This window comes from Oncorhynchus masou, chromosome 33 (genome assembly GCF_036934945.1).
Source record: "Oncorhynchus masou masou isolate Uvic2021 chromosome 33, UVic_Omas_1.1, whole genome shotgun sequence".
Taxonomy (NCBI): domain Eukaryota; kingdom Metazoa; phylum Chordata; class Actinopteri; order Salmoniformes; family Salmonidae; genus Oncorhynchus; species Oncorhynchus masou.
The window spans coordinates 27,445,980-27,469,231 of record NC_088244.1 but is presented as its reverse complement, the minus strand read 5'-3'; the positions used below and the strand labels follow the sequence as shown (position 1 = coordinate 27,469,231).

At 43.7% G+C, this 23,252-nt stretch overlaps 1 protein-coding gene across 1 annotated transcript in view; it reads left to right on the top strand.

Annotated features, from left to right (window-relative positions):
* LOC135528175 (nephrocystin-4-like) overlaps positions 1-23,252 on the top strand; it is a 203,596-nt gene that overhangs the window by 67,882 nt on the left and 112,462 nt on the right. The window contains exons 7-8 of the mRNA XM_064957075.1: positions 3,334-3,524; positions 8,156-8,285. Coding sequence (XP_064813147.1) covers positions 3,334-3,524; positions 8,156-8,285 — 321 coding nt within the window. The remainder of the gene's footprint in view (positions 1-3,333; positions 3,525-8,155; positions 8,286-23,252) is intronic.

Genomic DNA, 23,252 nt, shown 5'->3' with positions numbered 1-23,252 from the left:
CTATATCAACAAAATACACATCCTGCACATGCGCAGAAATCTCATTATCTTTAGCCACGGCAAATCGGTTTTCCAGAGAATCTGGAACTGCAGCCACTCCATTTAACAAAATAGGCTCATTCTTTTTTTGCAAGATTTTTAATGCCTAAAGACATAAGATTTAGGTGTAGAAGAATCGTATGTGACATTTTATGGGCGTTCTATTTCAAACAGGCAATGGCCCAGAAAACGACTGCCTCTGTGCCTCGTACTGTGGCTGTCCCATAGGCCGAGCTGGCACAGTGAGCCAGTGTATATTCAGGGAAAGGGGATACCTAGTCAGTTGCACAACTGAATCCATTCAACTAAAATGTGTCTTCCGCATTTAACCCAACCCCTCTGAATCAGAGAGGTACGGGGTCTGCCTTAATCAACGTCCACACCAGGGGAGCAGTTGTTTTGGGGGGTTAATTGCCTTGCAGATAGGCAGATTTTCCACCTTGCCTGCTTGGGGATTCGAACCAGTGACCTTGTGGTTACTGGCCCAACACTCTTAACCTCTAGGCTACCTGCCACATCAGCCTCATTATACAGTATATTTACAAAGTATGTGGACACCCCTTCAAATTAGTAGATTTGTCAATTTCAGCCACACCTGTTGCTGACAGATGTATAGAATTGAGGGCACTGCCATGCAATCTCCATAGACAAGCATTGGTAGTAGAATGGCCTTACTGAAGAGTGTGGTGACCGTATAAGCCACACAAGCTCACAGAACGGGACCGCCAATTGCTGAAGGCTGTTATTCTCATTGAAAGCAAGTCGAAGAAGCGGTAGGTCTGTTACTAAGTTTCATATTTGCGTCTTTTACTTTCAGGATTATACACCAGATTCAAACAACTGAAAATGCAATATTTTTGGTTATGGAAAGACACTACATAGCCAACAGTATCTTTACATAGATGAAAATGCAATATTTTTGGTTATGAGAATAACGGCCTTCAACAATCGTCAGTCCTGTTCTGTGATCTTGTGTGGCCTACACGGTCACGGAGCTCTTCAGTAAGGCCATTCTTCTGTCAATGTTAGTCTATGGAGATTGAAGGGGTGCCCACATACTTTTGGCTATGTAGTGTATTGTGGACACCCCTTCCATATCCATAGACTAACATTGACAGTAGAATGGCCTTACTGAAGAGCTCAGAGACTTTCAACGTGGCACCGTCATAGGATGTCACCTTTCCAACGAGTCAGTTCGGCAAATTTCTGCCCTCCTAGAACTGCCCTGGTCAACTGTAAGTGCTGTTATTGTGAAGTGGAAATGTCTAGGAGCAACAGCGGCTCAGCCACGAAGTGGTAGGCCACACAAGCTCACAGAATGGGACTGCCGAGTGCTGAAGTGCGTAGTGAGTGAAAATTGTCTGTCCTCGGTTGCAGTGGAAACGCGTTCTCTGGAGTGATGAATCATGCTTCACCATCTGGCAGTCCGACGGACTAATCTGGGTTTGGCGGATGCCAGGAGAACGCTACCTGCCCAAACTGTAAAGTTTGGCGGATGAGGAATAATGGTCTGGGGTTGTTTTTCATGGTTCAGGCTTGGCCCATTAGTTCCTGTGAAGTGAAATCTTAATGCTACAGCATACAATGACATTCTAGTAATGTTTGTGCTTTCAGCCAGACCTCACTAATGCTTTTGTGGCTGAATTGAAGCAAGTCCCCACAGCTATGTTCCAACATCTATTGGAAACAATTCCCAGAAGAGTGGAGGCTGTTATAGCAGCAACAGGGGGACCAACTCCTTATTAATGCCCATGATTTTGGAATGAGATGTTCGACGAGCAGGTTTCCACATACTTTTGGTCATGTAGTGTATCTCACAACTTTCCAGGGTTTGTGCCTCGGGTCTCTTATCGCAGACCCTCGAAAGGCATTGACGGATCTAAATGGGAATGTTTCAGATGTTAAATACAATTTCCCCATTGAGTATAAACAAGCCCCGACTACTGTATCTTCCCCGGCCACTTGAGAGAGATGGACTCGAGAGATGTTTACTGTTGCTGCGAAGAGAGCAGGGGAGAGAGAGAGAGGAATAGAGAGAGTAGGAGAGGTGGAGAGAGGAAGATTGAGAGAATGATGAGGATACGTGGGCTGCACGCTCTGCAGCTGTATATAATACTGATGCTCAATTGATATGCTAATTGGATTGGGAAGGTGTGTGGGTGGATATGGAGACAGTTTAGGCAGAGAGAGAGAGAGGCAATGAGAAAGATAGAGGGAGGCAGAAGCTGGAGAGGCAGGCAGTAACGCAGGAACAGAAGTTAGGCCCAGAACTCAGGGTTAGAGAGTTTACAGTCAATCATCTCGCTCACTGCTCTCTCCGAGTTACTTAGCAGCTGCAAGTGCCACGCTGCAGCGCAAACTCCCAAAACAGCTGACAACCAATCCGCCCGTTGATTGACTTGTTTGTTAAACACATTGACTTCTTCATTCGCATTTACATTTTTCATTTCATACGGTAGCTTGTAATGACGGTTTATCTGTGATTGATTGTCACGTTATTAGAGCGAGCGAAAAACAAAATGCAAAAAAAGAACCAATGGTTCCCCAGATGTTTGATTTGAAATAATTATTAGCTGATTAATTGGTTACAATTTGCGTAATCACAGCATTAGTATGAATCATTGCTATTATTATGATAATGTATACGCTGTAACAGGGCCGCAAGAAAGCAATTAAAAAATGTTTGCCTTTGTGCACAGTTAAATCATCTTCTTTTTTGTTTTCCATTTCCATTGTCACAGCTTTCTCCTCCTATTATATGCAAAGGGTCCACTCCTTTAAACATGTATGGGGCTCTCGTCTTTCCCCTTCTCCACTAAGAGGCTGTGCAGCAGATGAAATGAGCAGACAGAGTCAAAGTACTTTCAGAGCAGAGCAATCAGTGAGACCTCGGAGTGTGAGACTTTGTGAGACGGGCTGAGAAGTCGGGCTGTGAGGGTGACGCCTCGTCATGTTTCATCACATGAGGACGGTGACAGTGTCCTGGGGTGGTACCAGGAGGAATGCTGTAGAGAGGGTTCTGTACACCTAAAAATACATTTGTACTGTCTGTGAGCACTGTTTTATAGCCTAGTTGTATCCAACTTTTATAGTTTAATGGCCTCAACTCTACAACCTGACAGATGTAAGTGTCATTTAAATCCCCATCTATGCTAGATCTTATTCATTATCTATACAACATGCAATTAGAGATCTTCTCACTCCAAGTGTGTGGGTGTGTGTCTGTTCACATGTGTGTGGATGAGGAGCTACCTTGGCTCAATACATCCTGATTGGATCTCTTCTCTCCTGCAGAAACACTCGGGTCCGGAGAGCTCACCGGTGGTGGTCATCCAGGAAAGGAGGCTCCACGTGGGGGTCCACAACGGCTGGGGCTTCTTGGAGCGCCCCCAGGTGGTGTTGCTGGAGACAAACGAGGCCACCGATTGGAGCAGGGGACGTACCAAAGGGGGCACGTCCCGACAGGGCACACTGACCAGAGACTGGTGAGTGGAGTTGAGCCTCACTGGGCTGGTAGCGGTAGGCTACATCCTTGAGTGCAGGGTTTGGTACATTAACCCCGTCAACTGGGTTTGATCATGCAAGGTCAGCAATAGGTTCCGTACCCTTTTCCATTCTGATCAGCACTAAAACACACATAATCAGCTTCTGACGGATGGCTTCAGCACGTCAAACCCTACAACAAGGGTTGTTACGACACCGTGGGTTTCTGTCACTTTCTGTTCACGTATTTGTAAGCACATGGGTTTCCTGGGTCCTATTCACTTGGCATTATAAGGAAGAATACGGACTGAAACAGGGAGGGACTACTAATTGACATTTTCTAATAAGAAACAGTATTTTTTGTCTTTCGTTGGAAAATGTTTTGCTACAGTGTGCACTAATCAGTATGACCCTGCTGCCATTGACATAGTGATAGTGGCCTCCTTGTGGTGCTGAACCCACAGTGTTGTGCTGTTGATGGAGTCACACTCTGGATTGACATTGGATGAGAGAGGAAAAAAACAACACACACACTGTTTAGATCACTGATCACCAACCCTTGTGCAGTGCTTTGTTCCAGTCCAGCACCAACACACTGTATTCAACGATTCATCTCTTGACCAATGATCTATATACTGTATCGATAGACGGTAATAGACAAATTACCAATCAAGATTTAGATGCTCACATACTACTTTGTATGACTGTGTGCTTGTATAAGGCCACATACCAACATATTAGAAATGGCAAGACACAATATTCAAATCAGCTTTCATGAGTTGGTTCAGTTATTAGTTTAGAATTAGTGAACGCACATCGAACAAAACAAATTCCATTCTAATGTGATGATCATGTGTTATTCAAAGTAGGTATTTGTGAATTTACTCAACAAAAGGAAACTAAACATCAATTCATCTCATATCGCTTATAATAAAGCTGTTTGTCTGATGCCACCACATTTATAGCAACTATGTGGGCGTGTCAAGTATGCCCACCCCCCATCAAATAAAGTGGCCTCCCTGTTTCTATCACCTCCTTGCCTATATCCCAAATGGCATCCTATTCCCTATATAGTGCACTATTCTTGACTAATTCGCATAGGGCTCGGTTGAAAAGTAGTGGACTCTACAGGGAATAGGGTGCCATTTGGGCTGCACCCCATACATAATAAACCATAATAATCATAATGACACTACATTATCCGACGCTACCGCCGTTTGTGTTTTCCTTTTATAAAGAGGTAGGTAGAACTCTCTTGTTCCCCCCCCCCCTTGCTGGTCACACAGAATTTGAAAGCGCTGTTATGAATAGCACAGCGTAGGCCTTAATTATTCTGGAGATTTTTTTTTTTGTCGTCGTTTCGCAGAGAAAGAAGCCAACGCTCACACACACACACACACACAGGGCTGCTCGTGGGCCCAGTTCAAAGCAACGCCTGTTCCAGTCTCCTGGGGGGGTTCTGCCTGCGGAGAGTAGCGCAACTCGGCTGACCTTCACAACATTTCCTCACTTCGTCAATATGCTGGCAGTCAGGGCTGTATGCAAACTGTGAATGATGAAAATCTAAATAATATGAATGCAAGGATCACATGGGGCCAGTAACACATGGCGCGTGGAGTGGGCACCCGCTCAACATCATTGTCATCGGCAGTGATTTTCCTTTTCTAAGAAGAAATGACGCCACTTCACTGTACCTTTTTAATACAGTTGCTAGAACAATTGCAAGGAAGTAGGCACAACGCTCAGTTGAACAGTCCATCGTTTACTTTTGGTAGAGCCATTGTTTGACCTTCAGTCTGAACGATGATTACTTTAGTTATTTAACTTTCTTTTTTATGATGATTCTAGCAGTGGTTGAAAGCAGACTTATCGATTTTAACAAACTACATCAAATAGAAACTTTTCAATTGGCAAGTGACTGTTGCAGCTATTTCTGTGCCACTACTCTCAGAATAGTTACAATACTGTTGTGTAGTGGATTCTTGGGCAATTTGGATACCTTTCTGTAGTTTGAGGTGCTGGACCGGAGTAAGACTGATTTTGTATTTAGTGTGTAAAATAGGGGTCTTCAACTTTTTTTTTGCTGCTGATCCAGGGACCCCCATTATATGTTAGCAAAAAAATATATTTTCACATTTTGGTATTATCATCAGGTGAATGATAATGGCAAGAACAATTTAAAAATTAATAGTTTTGGTAGATACTTTTTCATTATTTTGACCTCCCCACATTATAATTGGAAGAGGAAGTCTCTAGCATAGCCTATTAGCTAGAATGGTAATTCCAAGCACATTTTAGCTAATAGCAGCTGTCTAGCTGGTTACACAAAGGTTATAGATGTGCTTTGGCAAAAAAAGTATTTACAAGTCAAGAAAGCTTGCCAGCGGCACTTGCCACGACTGGTACTGGCTTTTCCTTATTCAAAGTCTATGTCAGATACTCCAGTGACCGTAATTAGCTCAGTATTAGGAGTTGAGAAATAAGGTTGACATAATTCTAAATAATTATACTTTAGGTACACTACCAGTCAAAAGTTTGAACACCTACTCATTCAAGTGGTTTTCTTTATTATACTATTTTCTACATTGTAGAATAATAGTGAAGACATCCAAAAAGTGTTCAACAAATGTATTTTATATTTCAGATTATTCAAATAGCCACCCTTTTGCCTCGATGACAGGTTTGCACACTCTTGGCATTCTTTCAACCAGCTTCACCTGGAATGTTTTTCCAACCATCTTGAATGAGTTCCCACATATGCTGAGCTCTTGTTGCCTGCTCTTCCTTCCGTCTACTCATCCGAAACCATCTCAATTTGGTTGAGGTTGGAGGATTGTGGAGGCCAGGTCATCTGATGCAGCACTCTATCACGCTCCTTCTTGTCCAAATAGCCCTTACATAGCCTGGAGGTGTGTTGGGTCATTGTCCTGTTCAAAAACACATGATAAGCCCAAATCAGATAGGATGGTGTATTGCTGCAGAATGCTGTGGTAGCCATGCTGGTTGAGTGTGCCTTGAATTTTAAATAAATCACAGACAGTGTCACCAGCAAAGCACCCCCACACTATAACACCTCCTCCTCCATGCTTTACGGTGGGAAATACACATGCAGAGATCATCTGTTCACCAGCACCGCGTCTCACAAAGACACAGCGGTTGGAACCAAAAATCTCCAATGTGGACTCCAGACCAAAGGACAAATTTCCACTGGTCTAATGTCCATTGGTCGTATTTCTTGGCCCAAGCAAGTCTCTTCTTTCTTTGCAGCAATTCGACCATGAAGGTCTGATCCACACCGTCTCTCCTGAACAGTTGATGTTGAGATGTGTCTGTAACTTGAACTCTGCGAAGAATTTATTTGGGTTGCAATTTCTGAGGCTGGTAACTCTAATGAACGTATTCTCTGAAGCAGAGGAACCTCTGCGTCTCCCTTTCCTGTGGCGGTCCACATGAGAGCCAGTTTCATCATAGCGCTTGATGGTTTTTGCGATTGCACTTGAAGAAACGTTCAGTTCTTGACATTTTCCGTGTTGACTGACCTTCATGTGTTAAAGTAATGATGGACTGTAATTTCTCTTTGCTTATTTGAGTTGTTCTTGCCATTATATGGACTTAGCCCTATTTGGTAAAATACCATCTTGTGTTCATTAAGGAAAGAAATTCCACAAATTAACTTTTTAGAAGGCACACCATTTAATTGAAATGCATTCCAGGTGACTACCTCATGAAGCTGGTTGAGAGGATGCCAAGAGTGTGCAAAGTTGTCAACAAGGCAAATAGTGGCGTTTTGAATATATTTTGATTTGTTTAACACTTTATTTGGTTACTACATAATTCCATATGTGTTATTTCATAGTTTTGATGTCTTCACTGTTATTCTACAATGTAGAAAATAGTAAAAAATAAAGTAAAACTCTGGAATGAGTAGGTGTGTCCAAACGTTTGACTGGTACTGTATGTCATGAATCGCAAATAAATTTGAAAAAATCCAAATATGATTTTTGGGCCATATCACCCAGCCCAAGCGCCAAGTTCAAATGATTTGAACTTTCCAATGCTCCTGCCTCCTGCACATAGCCTAACCTTACAGACAGAGAAGTGCCTTGCACTTTGTGTTTAATTTGATTTGATGTGACACCCGTCTTAGTCATCTAACATCCACAGAACACAGATAAAGCTGTATAATAGACACACAAGAAGCTATTCTAAGAAAATGTATCAGTGTCTATTGTGATTCACTCTTTGTCCATCTTGTCTTGATTGAATCTTGTAGAAAATAGTAAAAATAAAGAAAAACCCTTGAATGAGTAAGTGTTCTAAATCTTGTGGCTTTCTAATAAAATCCAAATTCCATGTTTTTATTTTGTATATTTTTGCGAACCCCCTGCAGTACCTCTGTGGAGCCCCTAGAGGACCCCAGGTTGAACACCTGGTGTAGAGCGTTTTTTTTTTTTTTTCTGTTAGCAAGACAAGCTGTCATGTACTGTATGGTGACTGCCACATGGATCACTTGTCCACTCGCAGCCCTTGTCACATCTATCTCCTTTCTTTCTCTCTCCCGCCCCTCTTTCTTTCTCTCTCCCTCTTTCTTTTAATGTCTCCCTCTCTTTTTCCCTGTGTGCTATCTTTCCAGCAGCTCCAGTCCTAGTCAGAGCCTGGCTCTACGTAGCAGTCTGGAGCTCAAGCTGCCCAGTCACCAGGCTGTGGGGATCGCCCTCCAGCTTGAGTATGTCTTCTCCTCATCGCTCATTGGTGATGGAAAGGTAAGAGGGTGGTGTGTGTGTTCCGGTTCCTCTGTCTGCTCTGTTAAGAAATACCCCAGTCAGGGGAACAACAGGTCCAAGCACCTTGGACTGAACATCTCCCCCCCCCCACCCCTCCCACTGCCCCCTGTCCTGCCAGCCATCCTCTCCTCTCCTGTCCATGGAGCATGGATCCATCTCCCCTTGTCTCCTCCCAGAGGAAATTAAAGAGGCATCCTTAGCCAGACAACCTTAGTAAAAGAACAAACACAACAGTGGCAGAGAAAAGGAGGGGGAAGAGAGGATAGGTTTCAAGGCCAGCAGCTGAGGAGAACAGAGCCAAGGTAGCCTCTCATCCTCGCTGCCTTGCTCATACACGTGTACACACACACACACGCATGGCCTGAGAGCATGGGAAAGATTATCCCTTCCCAATTGAAACAGGGAGGAACCAGGACAAGGGTAGGAATCCATTATCTACAAAAAGGCTAACTGGAAGAGAAAGAGTCTGTTGGAGAGACATCATCAACACAGAAAGAGAGAGAAAAATCAACAACCCAAGAATCAAAATGTCCCTAGGGAAGTCATTTACAATACGGGTGGTTTAGTTAGCTAGACACAGACGGTATGGCAACACCAAATATTTGGCCAATTATGTGTGTTGGTGGGCTTTAGCCTTGATGCAGTGTGCTAGGGGTGGGCGCTCTTAGTGTCTGTGAATGTGCTGTCCCTTGCAAACTCCTGGGCTAATGAGCCACCAATTAAAACCAAAACAATAACAAGCATTCCACTCCATGTACACAGTATACTGTAGGCCTGCTTTTACTCATTCACTGTCTGTGTCCCAAATGGCATCATATTCTCTACATATAGTGCACATAGTGCAATAGTTTTGACCAGGGCACATAGGACTCTGGTCATAAGTAGTGCACTATATAGGGAATAGAGGGTAATTTTGGACGCTGCCACTTACTGACGCCCATCCTCACAATCTCACCACTCGAGAGCCAGTCAGACTTTTACTGTTGATGTAAACAGGTTCTCTGTTGACAGAGATGCAAAGAGATGCAAAGAGAGAGAGAGATGCAAAGAGAGAGAGAGATGCAAAGAGAGAGAGAGATGCAAAGAGAGAGAGAGAGATGCAAAGAGAGAGAGAGATGCAAAGAGAGAGAGAGAGATGCAAAGAGAGAGAGAGAGATGCAAAGAGAGAGAGAGAGATGCAAAGAGAGAGAGAGCGATGCAAAGAGAGAGAGCGATGCAAAGAGTGAGAGAGAGAGATGCAAAGAGTGAGAGAGAGAGATGCAAAGAGTGAGAGAGATGCAAAGAGAGAGAGAGATGCAAAGAGAGAGAGAGATGCAAAGAGTGAGAGAGAGAGATGCAAAGAGTGAGTGAGAGAGATGCAAAGAGTGAGTGAGAGAGATGCAAAGAGTGAGTGAGAGAGATGCAAAGAGTGAGTGAGAGAGATGCAAAGAGTGAGTGAGAGAGATGCAAAGAGTGAGTGAGAGAGATGCAAAGAGTGAGAGAGAGAGATGCAAAGAGTGAGAGAGAGAGATGCAAAGAGTGAGAGAGAGAGATGCAGAGTGAGAGAGAGAGATGCAGAGAGAGAGAGAGATGCAAAGAGTGAGAGAGAGAGATGCAAAGAGTGAGAGAGAGAGATGCAAAGAGTGAGAGAGGGAGATGCAAAGAGTGAGAGAGGGAGATGCAAAGAGTGAGAGAGGGAGATGCAAAGAGTGAGAGAGGGAGATGCAAAGACGGCGAGAGAGAGAGATGCAAAGACGGCGAGAGAGAGAGATGCAAAGACGGCGAGAGAGAGAGATGCAAAGACGGCGAGAGAGAGAGATGCAAAGACGGCGAGAGAGAGAGATGCAAAGACGGCGAGAGAGAGAGATGCAAAGACGGCGAGAGAGAGAGAGATGCAAAGACGGCGAGAGAGAGAGATGCAAAGACGGCGAGAGAGAGAGATGCAAAGACGGCGAGAGAGAGATGCAAAGACGGCGAGAGAGAGATGCAAAGACGGCGAGAGAGAGAGATGCAAAGACGGCGAGAGAGAGAGATGCAAAGACGGCGAGAGAGAGAGATGCAAAGACGGCGAGAGAGAGAGATGCAAAGACGGCGAGAGAGAGATGCAAAGACGGCGAGAGAGAGAGATGCAAAGACGGCGAGAGAGAGAGATGCAAAGACGGCGAGAGAGAGATGCAAAGACGGCGAGAAAGAGAGATGCAAAGACGACGAGAGAGACATGCAAAGACGGCGAGAGAGAGAGATGCAAAGACGACGAGAGAGAGAAAGATGGCGAGCGAGAGAGATGCAAAGAGCGCGTGAGAGAGATGCAAAGAGCGCGAGAGAGAGATGCAAAGAGCGTGCGAGAGAGAGATGCAAAGAGCGCGAGAGAGAGAGAGATGCAAAGAGCACAAGAGAGCGAGAGATGCAAAGATGGCGAGAGAGAGAGATGCAAAGATGGCGACAGTTACTGTGAAAACAGGTGGCCTGTATACCCTACCCTGTATCGATCCTATCCCCTATCTCTTGCACACTGCACAAAGTCACATATGTCACTCAGCGGAGAAGATAGACAAGAAGTGTTTGTGACATGTCAAACCCACTCACCCAACAGCACCACACCTCATGAATATTCCATGAGGTGAGAGCTATTTTGCGAGAGGGAGGCAGGGAGCTTAATTGCAGTCAGCGGTGCATAGATATATTTAGAGCTCTGTCATGATCTGCCTGAGGGTGAGTGATGAGGGGAGCTGGTAGGTATCGCCACCTGAGGATGGTGGAAGGCGCGCGGGGGGGGGGGGGACTGTGACCCGCTCCAAAGTTCAGGGAGGTCTGGAATATTGATGGGGTCTATTATCTCTCCATCGATGGGGAGTGGAGGAGAGGAGTGAGCTCAACAACGACCCTGTGCATCAATGTCAAACTCCTCAGATAACACATCTTTTGATACTCCGTCTCTGTGCTGCAAGTGGCAAGCTGCCTTCTAGCTTTGTTCAGCTGTCATGTAGATGAGATCTCATATTTGATGGTGTCATTCGTAACTTATACAGTTTATGTGTTTCATAGTACCACAGTTTCTGTCATTTAGGACATTTCAGCCTTTTGGCAGCGTGGTTTCGAGCCCCACTTCCATCCATCAAGTTAATTTGCTGTTCTACCATATTCAAGTATTCCTTGTGCGCTGTCTGTTTGTACTCTTTGGCCAAATTGCCAAAACCCCAATTATCCTGTATATATAAGTTGGTTCCTGTTATGACTGTTATGTGTTCTGCGTACTTTGGTGATTATACACTGACTATGCCAAACATTAGGAACACCTTCCTCATATTGAGTTGGGGCATGCATGGACTCTACAAGGTGTCGAAAGGGTTGACTCCAATCCTTCCCACAGTTGTGTCAAGTTGGCTGGATGTCCTTTGGGTGGTGGACAATTCTTGACACACGGGAAACTGTTGAGCATGAAAAACACAGCAGTGTTGCAATTCTTGACACAAACCGGTGCACCTTGCACCTACTATCATACTCAGTTCAAAGGGCCCTTAACTATTCACCCTCTAAATGGCATCTACAGAATCTACAGAATTTCTCAATTGTCTAAAGGCATAAAAATCCTTCTTTAACCTGTGTCCTCCCCTTCATCTACACTGATTTGAAGTGGATTCAACATGTGACATTACATTTAACATTTAAGTCATTTAGCAGACGCTCTTATCCAGAGCGACTTACAAATTGGTGAATTCACCTTCTGACATCCAGTGGAACAGCCACTTTACAATAGTGCATCTAAATCATTAAGGGGGGTGGTGAGAAGGATTACTTATCCTATCCTAGGTATTCCTTGAAGAGGTGGGGTTTCAGGTGTCTCCGGAAGGTGGTGATTGACTCCGCTGTCCTGGCGTCGTGAGGGAGTTTGTTCCACCATTGGGGGGCCAGAGCAGCGAACAGTTTTGACTGGGCTGAGCGGGAACTGTACTTCCTCAATGGTAGGGAGCGAGCAGGCCAGAGGTGGATGAACGCAGTGCCCTTGCTTGGGTGTAGGGCCTGATCAGAGCCTGGAGGTACTGCGGTGCCGTTCCCCTCACAGCTCCGTAGGCAAGCACCATGGTCTTGTAGCGGATGCGAGCTTCAACTGGAAGCCAGTGGAGAGAGCGGAGGAGCGGGGTGACGTGAGAGAACTTGGGAAGGTTGAACACCAGACGGGCTGCGGCGTTCTGGATGAGTTGTAGGGGTTTAATGGCACAGGCAGGGAGCCCAGCCAACAGCGAGTCGCAGTAATCCAGACGGGAGATGACAAGTGCCTGGATTAGGACCTGCGCCGCTTCCTGTGTGAGGCAGGGTCGTACTCTGCGGATGTTGTAGAGCATGAACCTACAGGAACGGGCCACCGCCATGATGTTGGTTGAGAACGACAGGGTGTTGTCCAGGATCACGCCAAGGTTCTTAGCGCTCTGGGAGGAGGACACAATGGAGTTGTCAACCGTGATGGCGAGATCATGGAACGGGCAGTCCTTCCCCGGGAGGAAGAGCAGCTCCATCAATAAAATATCATAGCTTTCACCTGGATTCACCTGGTTAGTCTATGTCTCTGGAACAGTAGGTGTTCTTAATGTTTTTCTTGAGTTTCTTTCCAATTTCTACCATATTTTTATCACTGTCTTTAATGGCAAGTGTCATAGACAAAACTAGAATACTGTTTGGCATTTGGGCCTCACCCATGAAACAGTGATGCATTGGGTGCCTTGACATTCTCCCCTAAAATGTACTTTTGTGTCCATTAATGTTTATTCTGTCTACCGTCCAACTTTGGCTTTCTCATAAAGCTCTCCTGGGTCACTAGGTGGAGTTGTATAGGGCAAATTAGGCCTAATACATATGAATTTAAGTACAGTGGGGCAAAAAACTATTTAGTCAGCCACCAATTGTGCAAGTTCTCCCACTTAAAAAGATGAGAGGCCTGTAATTTTCATCATAGGTACACTTCAACTATGAAAGACAAAATTAGAAGAAAAAAAATGAATTTATTTGCAAATTATGATGGAAAATAAGTATTTGGTCAATAACAAAAGTTAATACTCAATACTTTGTCATTGCCAACAAAGGGTATATAACAGAGGTCAAACGTTTTCTGTAAGTCTTCACAAGGTTTTCACACACTGTTGCTGGTATAGTGGCTAGGCCACTCCAGGACCTTGAAATGCTTCTCACGAAGCCACTCCTTCGTTGCCCGGGCGGTGTGTTTGGGATCATTGTCATGCTGAAAGACCCAGCCACGTTTCATCTTCAATGCCCTTGCTGATGGAAGGAGGTTTTCACTCAAAATCTCACGATACATGGCCCCATTCATTCTTTCCTTTACACGGATCAGTCGTCCTGGTCCCGTTGCAGAAAAACAGCCCCAAAGCATGATGTTTCCACCCCCGTGCTTCACAGTAGGTATGGTGTTCTTTGGATGCAACTCAGCATTCTTTGTCCTCCAAACACGACGAGTTGAGTTTTTACCAAAAAGTTATATTTTGGTTTCATCTGACCATATGACATTCTCCCAATCTTCTTCTGGATCATCTAAATGCTGTCTAGAAAACGTCAGACAGGCCTGGACATGTACTGGCTTAAGCAGGGGGAAACGTCTGGCACTGCAGGATTTGAGTCCCTGGCGGCGTAGTGTGTTACTGATGGTAGGCTTTGTTACTTTGGACCCAGCTCTCTGCAGGTCATTCACTAGGTCCCCCCGTGTGGTTCTAGGTTTTTTGCTCAGAGGATCCTCTTAAAGAAGAAGTTACAGGTCTGTGAGAGCCAGAAATCTTGCTTGTTTGTAGGTGACCAAATACTTATTTTCCACCATAATTTGCAAATAAATTCATAAAAAATCCTACAATGTTTTTTTTTTCTCATTTCGTCTGTCATAGTTGAAGTGTACCTATGATGAAAATTACAGGCCTCTCTCATCTTTTTAAGTGGGAGAACTTGCACAATTGGTGGCTGACTAAATAATGTTTTGCCCCACTGTATCTGGTCTGCTTTTGCTGCTGCTGGACTCAACTGAAATTTAGTGGAATTCTTTCTTTTGATCTGTTCTGATGGATTTGCAGAGCAAGGTGGTGGTGGAGTAAACAACTTTTAAAATGCTTTCACTCAGATGGTAACACAATGCAGTCGGGTACCAATTGCTCAACAGTGACTCGATGGCCAGACTGCCACAGTTCACACGCTCTGATCACCTCCAACACTGCATCACTCACCAACTGCAGATTGAAAAGTGAGACAAAGTCTTGACTCGTCCTGAGGGTGTGGATGACGTCCTTCATTTCGCAAGAACTTATTTGGCCCCTCAGCCTCCCCCCAGCACCCCCAAAAGGAAAACCTTGCTGTGTCATTGTTCTCCTCATTTGATTTTTAATTGCAGAGCTTCCTCTGCTGGCTGGCCTCTATTTTCTTCCCCTTTTCCCTGAGAATGTTTGAACCCACATTTTTGTTTCCATCAGTGGAGGGAACGAGTGAGACAGAGAGCGAGAGAGGAAGGGAGGGAAAGAGCGAGACGGAGAGAGAGGGGGAGAAGAGAGGCATGGGAGCAGGCAAAGTTGCTTGTTTGAAGTTCGTCAACCTCAGTGCCCGGAGGAGCCTAGCCACTGAGGTTGACGAACTTCAAACAAGCAACTTTGCCTGCAGTCAAACGTATCAACTGCCCACTCTCTCTCTGCTCCTCAAGGGCCTGCATTACTCAGCAATCTTCAGTCAGCTTACTAGGTCTTCATAGCCTTCATAGGGGCCTTCGTAGGGGGCTTCATAGGCTTCAGACAGACAGAGGGAGGGTCCCCCCACCTCTACTTTACTTAAAGGAAAACTCTACTCAAAAACTAGTGCAGTATCACTCAGCAGTGGAGTAATGAAAAGGGGGAGAAAAATATATATATATTTCTATCATTTTTTATTACTCTACTGTTGATACATTCCCGAAATGTCATGATGAAAGTCCAATATCTTAAACTTGACTGCTGACATGCAAAACATTTTGGGACTGTATCAACAGTGGACTAATTAAAAATAAATACAAAAAGATAGTTTTGGGGTGGATTTTTCCTTTAACCGCACAGGAGGAAGGTCTGAGACACAGAATGTTGGCGAGCAAGGCAAACGTGTGCAGAAAACGTGCAATTACCCGCCCTGGTTCACTCTGTAATTACCGTCTGCCACAATGTGTTATATTATAGTGATATAGTGCCTTGGTAATTCTCAGTCTCTGGTACCATAGTATTATTGTAATTACTTCGCTGTCTGATGAAAGCCTCGTAACAACATTTTTTCCCATTTTTATATTTTAATTATTATTATTTATTTTTTTACAATTATTGAAAGGAAAAACTCTCCTCAATGTACTCTGAACATTTCATGACTCTAGGACCAGGAAAATGTGGTCAAACTAAGCTTTTTATCCGTGGCAAATCATTTGAAAGATTCATATCTCCCCCTACATAGAGAATTTTTGCGTTAAGTATTTGTTAATGATGACAATCGGGACCTTTTAATGGTAGTTTTGTGATAACTGCACTGTGATTTTAATTCGGTAAAAAAAAGTATAATAATTCTAAACTAACGATCCCAAATTTGTTTAAACGTTCAAACATCACTCCCATAAATTATACACAATATTATGTTACCCTCATGTGCAATATCAAAGTGGGGCAATTCTTAATTAAACAGGGCCTTCAGACAGTTTTCAGACCCCTTGACTGGGCTCTGGCTGGGCCACTCAAGGACATTCAGAGACTTGTCCCGAAGTCTCTCCTACGTTGTCTTGGCTGTGTGCTTAGGGTCGTTGTCCTGTTGGAAGGTGAACCTTCGCCCCAGTCTGAGGTCCTGAGCACTCTGGAGCAGGGTTTCATCAAGGTTCTCTCTATACTTTGCTCCGTTCGTCTTTCCCTCGATCCTGACTAGTCTCCCAGTCCCTGTCGTTTAAAAACATCCCCACACCATGATGCTGCCACCACCATGCTTCACCATAGGGATGGTGCCAGGTTTCCTCCAGATGTGACGCTTTGCATTCAGGCCCAAGAGTTCAATCGTGGTTTCGTCAGACCAGAGAATCTTTAGTTGCCTTTTGGCAAACTCCAGGCAGGCTGTGATGTGCCTTTTACTGAGGAGTAGCTTCCCTCTGGCCACTCTACCATCAAGGCCTGATTGGTAGAGTGCTACAGAGATGGTTGTCCTTCTGGAAGGTTCTCCCATCTCCACAGAGGAACTCTGGAGCTCTGTCAGAGTGGCCATCGGGTTTTTGGTCACCTCCCTGACCAAGGCCCTTCTCCCCCGATTGCTCAGTTTGGCCAGGTGGCCAGCTCTAGGATGTGTGGTACCAAACTTCTTCCATTCAATAATGATGGAGGCCACTGTGTTCTTGGGGACCTTCAATGCTGCAGACATTTTTTGGTACCCTTCTCCAGATCTGTGCCTTGACACAATGCTGTCTCGGAGCACTACAGTCAATTCCTTCAACCTCATGGCTTGGTTTTTGTTCTGACATCAACTGTGGGACCTTATATAGACAGGCTAGTGCCTTTCCAAATCATGTCCAATCAATTGAATTTACCACAGGTGGATTCCAATCAAGTTGTAGAAGCATCTCAAGGATGATCAATGGAAACAGGATGCCAAATGAGCTAAATTTCCAATCTCATAGCAAAGAGTCTGAATATTTATGTAAATAAGGTATTTCAGTTATTTTTTGCAAACATTTTAAAAACATATTTTCGCCTTGTCATTGTGGGGTATTGTGTGTCGATTGCTGTGGATTTATTTAATAAATGTTAGAATAAGGTTGTAACGTAACAAAATGTGAAAAAAGTCGAGGGGTCTGAATACTTTCCAAATGCACTGTAGATGTGTATAATCTCTTTGCGGAAGATGGGAGAAGTTCTATGCCGTTGCTAGATGTTCCCCAATAATGAAAGGGAGGCATGAGTGAAAAAGTTTAGGAAGCACTGATTTAGATGCTGTATTTTAATATGCTCCCTTTCTTGGACATCATGAACGTTAATGTCACGAGGGGGAAATTGTCTTAGACTGCTGTATAGATAATATAAACTTTATATTACACACTCAACATAATACGTACATTGCACGTTACCCATGTCATACACATTGTGCACGTTTCATGTAACCACATACAGTGCCTTCAGTAAGTATTCAGACCTCTTGTCTTATTTCACATTTTGTTGTTACAGCCTGAATTTAAAATGGATTAAATAAATACAAAATCACACCCATCTACACACAATAACCCATAATGATAAAGTGAAAACATGTTTTTATAAATGTATTGCAAATGAAATACAGAAATATCTAATTTACATAAGTATTCACACCTCTAAGTCAATACATGTTAGAATCACCTTTGTTAGTGATTAAAGCTCAGTCTTTCTGGGTAAGACTCTAAGAGCTTTGCACACCTGGATTGTGCAATATTTGCACATTTTATTATTTTTCAAATTCTTCAAGCTCTTGACAAATTTGTTGTTGATTATTGCTCGACCACCATTTCAAGTCTTGCCATTGTTTTGTTTTTAAGCCCATTTAAGTAAAAAAAAACTGTAACTAGGCTTTTCAGGAACATCCAATGTTGTCTTGGTAAGCAACGCCAGTATATATTTGGCTTTTAGGTTATTGTCCTGCTGAAAGGTGGATTTGTCTCCCAGTGTGTTGGAAAGCAGACTGAACCAGGTCTCCTCTAGGATTTTTCCTGTGCTTCGCTCTATCCTGTTTCCCTAGTCCTTGCCAATGACATGCATACCCATAACATGATGCAGCCACTACCATGCTTGAAAATATGAAGAGTGGTACTGTACTCAGTGATGTGCTTTGTTGGATTTGCCCCAAACATAACGCTTTGTATTCAGGACTTAAAGTTCATTACTTTGCCACATTGTTTGCAGTTTTACTTTAGTGCCTTACTGCAAACAGGATGCATCTTTTGGAATATATGAATTCTGTATAGTCTTCCCTTTCTGTCATTTAGGTTAGTATTGTGGAGTAAATAAAAGGTTGTTGATCCGTCCTCAGTGTTCTCCTATCACAGCCATTACACTCTGTAACTGTTTTAAGTCACCATTGGCCTCATGGTTGAATACTTTCATACTTATTGACTCTAGACATTTCAGCTTTTTTATTTTTTAGTAACTAGTAAATATGTATAAAAACACAATTCCGCTTTTACATTATTGGGAATTGTGTGTAGGCCAGTGACAAATCGCAATGAATCAATTTTAAATTCTGGATGTAACACAACAGCATATGTGGATAAAGTCAAGCGGTGTGAATATTTTCTGAAGGCTCTGTAAATACACATCAACCTTGAGAATGAGATTAAAAACTTAAGTGGAAATATTTTAGTTAGTAGTGGTAAAAAGACAAAATTCAATTTAAAAAAATCATGCATTTGAAGTGAACCCTACATCTTCACCAATAGAATCAAACCATTTCACTTCCGACCAGCCATGAAAAGTGCATGAAAATACCCAGCACAGTACATCACATATGTATGTGGGCTAATCATAGATGTCATCCTTAGACTACTGTACTGTAGGTTTCCATCTACAGTATAGCTATATGACTAGAACGGGGGACTGACACGCGGCCGCGTCGACGGCTCCTAATTTCATTCTGTCAACACCAATTTAGCCCTGCTGTATTTCCCCACCCTTGCTCCGCTCCCTTCAATCACCGCCTTTATCAAACGCAGTTAGCTGCAGCACAGTTTGTCAATTGAGCCATGCAACACAGTCATATAAAGCCTAATGTAAGACGATGGCGCTTATTGTTGTCTGCCTTCCTCTGACAGGCACTAGCTCATTTCTAATGGAGGTCGGTCTGGGAGAAGGCAGGGGCGCTGGCCATGTGTTCCTGTCCTTTTGCCTCCAAGCAATTTGTTGGAGAAGCGTGACAGCTGCAGTTATCCAGGACGTTGACACGCGGAACGAGTGACTGCGCCAGGTCACAGACTGAGAAGCTGAGGCAGAATGGCGGTGGTGGCGTCTGTCATGAGGGCCCGTTGCATCCTCCCCTCCTCGTCTCTCATTCTTGTCATTGTCTCACTCGCTGAGGCACACACCCAAATCAGTAATTAATCGCCAAGGCTGTTACACTGCAGTAAACTAGGTGTCAAGGAATAGAAGGGGGCCTGACAGTTGTGACACGCAGGCTGTTGAGGAACTGCTTTGTGTTGATGAGGCTGAGAGAAGCTGAAAGCTAGCTTCTGGTAATGAATGTGCCACTAGTCACGTCTGATTTTAGGTGCCCTTTGACCCTGGCTGGGTGACTGGCACGCTTGATTAGAGCGTCTGAGGAAGTGTAACCATTAACGTGTGACCTTTCTGATTCCTCCAAAAGTGATTTAAACATGAGCACTGATGTGCCCTTTACCGAGCACCCGGCTACACACACACGCACACATATATACACACACACACACGCATACACACACACATACACAAGGGTGCACAGTGACACAGGGTGGTTATGTGTCTGCAGCTCATTTCAGACAGCCACCACCCAGCTCACTCAGTGTTAACTATGCGGTTAACTTTGCGAGCACCACAAGCACACACACTCAGTTGGAGGCCTCCTAAGGAAAGTGACATCTACATCAACTCAAAGTCCAGGAAATGAGAGTGAAAGTACTAATCTTCTGCTTGTTTTGGGAATGGTTGATTGTAGCCGGCTGAATATACAGTATGTTGATGGTTTCCTTTTGACTGTAGCTTAGTAATTAAAGCTCAGATTTAATATTTTCATTAGTTTAGTTTGTGTATTTCTTTCTGCATCTATCCATGTATTTGTATCTATATTTCTAATATGATTGCAAAGGGATAGGATGTTAACAACAACATCAGATCAGGAACCACTGACATGGGTGCCAGTGGTTGTTAAAGTTGTTTGGTATGGCTGCTCCTCTGTGCCTTAGAGACTCTTGTTTGGATTTTAATTGGATTGCAGTGCAGGTAGACTTTGTATGGATCGTTGTGTGTTTTCTGTGACTTCTCTTAAGAAGACGCGTGTCCCTGCAGGCTTTAATGATGTTTGCAGAATGAAAACCTCTTTAAATCTCTCCATTCACATGCTCATTAAAAAATTGCCACTTACAATAACCCCCCCCTCTTGCCCTAACCCTGGTTGTCTGGCTGCCTGTCTTTCTCGATGAGATGCATGTCAAGACTCAAGAGTCTTCAGGTTAGCGTGGGCCCTAGCTTGAAAAAAACAACAAAAAACGGATTGTTTTGTTCTGCCTCTCAAATGTCACACAAATGTTAATTAAATGTTAATCAAACATCATACACATAGTAATGTCATCAGGATTTTGAAAGGATGTATTTAACTGATTCGGCTGATGCTGGAGGTAATTTCTCCCTGGGGTTTTATCTCCACGCTGAGGGAAGCGACTGGAAGAGAGCAGTATAGACCACGATGCTGGAGACACAATGCTTGGCCTAATTAAAATGAATGTCAGCTTTCCCCACTGAGAAGTGCATCAATCTCCCCTGATGGGCCCAGAGTGAGTCTTACCCTGTGAGAGCATGCCAGCGAAGCCATCCTTTTCCAGACGGGTACATGCTGCCTTGGCAGCGAGCAAGAGGGGACCGATGTTTGTGTGCCTAATGGACGCCATGTGGCCGGGCCCTAGTTCTGAAGCCTGCTGCCAGTGTAGAAAAGCTATGCCCTGGCTGGCCCATTTGCCTACTCCACATGGAAGGCGTCAGAATTGCTAACTGCCCTGTGGAGACGTTCACTGCCTATCACGACTGACAATGAACCCGGTGAGAACAAACATTGTCCACATGCAAGATGTTATTGTCTTGTGCACTATTACATTGAAATGCCTTTCTGGCTTACCCTTTCCCAACAATGCAGTAGTACTATAATATATACACTACCTTTCAAAAGTTTGAGGTCACTTTAGACATTTCTTGTTTTGGAAATATATCTATATATTTTGGTCCATTTAAAATAACATCAAATTGATCAGAAATACAGTGTAGACATTGTTAATGTTGTAAATGACTATTGTAGCTGGAAACGGCAGATTTAAAATTACAATTTAAAAAAAGGAATATGTACATACAGTAGGCATACAGAGGCCCAATATCAGGAACCATCAAGCCTGTGTTCAAATGGCACGTTGTGTTTGCTAAATGTATCGTTTTAAAAGGCTAATTGATCATTAGAAAACTATTTTGCAATTATGTTAGCACAGCTGAAAACTGTTATCTGAATTAAAGAAGCAATAAAACGGTCCTTCTTTAGACTAGTTGAGTATCTGGAGTATCAGCATTTGTGGGTTCGATTACAGGCTCAAAATGGCCAGAAACAAAGGACTTTCTAATGAAACTCGTCAGTCTATTCTTGTTCCGAGAAATGAAGGCTATTCCATGCGAGAAATTGCTAAGAAACTGAAGATCTCGTACAACGCTGTGTACTACTCCAGTCACAGAACAGCGGAAACTGGCACTAACCAGAATAGAAAGAGGAGTGGGAGCAAGAGGAAAAGTATATTCGAGTGTCTAGTTTGAGAAACAGACGCCTCACAACTGGCAGCTTCATTAAATAGTACCCGCAAAACACCAGTCTCAACGTCAACAGTGAAGAGGAGACGCCGGGATGCTGGCCTTCTTGGCAGAGTTGCAAAGAAAAAGCCATATCTCAGACTGGCCAATAAAAAGAAAAGATTAAGATTGGCAAAAGAACACAGACACTAGAGGAACCAGCATCCCGGAGTCGTCTCTTCACTGCTGACATTGAGACAGGTGTTTTGCGGGTTGATTTTATTAGCACTCTCAGCGCCCTCTTGATTTTAGTGCTACAGGGCGGTAGTCATTGTGGCAGGTAGCCTCATAGTTCTTGGTGAGCTTCAGATGTGGGGATAACGGACTGTGACAAGAGGTTGCCTGCCAGTGACTATGCCTGCCGCGGCGTTACGAGTGTTGACCTGATTTTAAAAACCTTACTCATGGCCTCTGAGAGCGAGATCACTCAGCGTTGTGGTGTGCAAGTGTTACTCGTTTCTGTATATCTTATCAAATTGTATTGGTCACATACAGATGGTTAGCAGATGTTAATGCGAGTGTAGCAAAATTCTTGTGCTTCTAGTTCAAACCATGCAGTAATATCTAACAATTTCACAACAACTACATTATACACACATAAAAATATATGGTTGAGTGATGGCCGAACGGCATAGGCAAGATGCAGTATATGGTATAGAGTACAGTATATACAGTGGGGCAAAAAAAATTTTTTGTCAGCCACCAATATTGCAAGTTCTCCCACTTAAAAATATGAGAGAGGCCTGTAATTGTCATCATAGGTACACTTCAACTATGACAGACAAAATGAGAAAAGAAATCCAGAAAATCACATTGTAGGATTTTTAATGAATTTATTTGCAAATTATGGTGGAAAATAAGTATTTGGTCAATAACAAAAGTTTATCTCAATACTTTGTTATATACCCTTTGTTGGCAATGACAGAGGTCAAATGTTTTCTGTAAGTCTTCACAAGGATTTCACACACTGTTGCTAGTATTTTGGCCCATTCCTCCATGCAGATCTCCTCTGGAGCAGTGATATTTTGGGGCTGTTGCTGGGCAACACAGACTTTCAACTCCCTCCAAAGATTTTCTATGGGGTTGAGATCTGGAGACTGACTAGGCCACTCCAGGACCTTGAAATGCTTCTTACGAAGCCACTCCTTCATTGCCCGGGCGGTGTGTTTGGGATCATTGTCATGCTGAAAGACCCAGCCACGGCTCATCTTCAATGCCCTTGCTGATGGAAGGAGGTTTTCACTCAAAATCTCACGATACATGGCCCCATTCATTCTTTCCTTTACACGGATCAGTCGTCCTGGTCCCTTTGCAGAACAACAGCCCTAAAGCATGATGTTTCCACCCCCATGCTTCACAGTAGGTATGGTGTTCTTTGGATGCAACTCAGCATTCTTTGTCC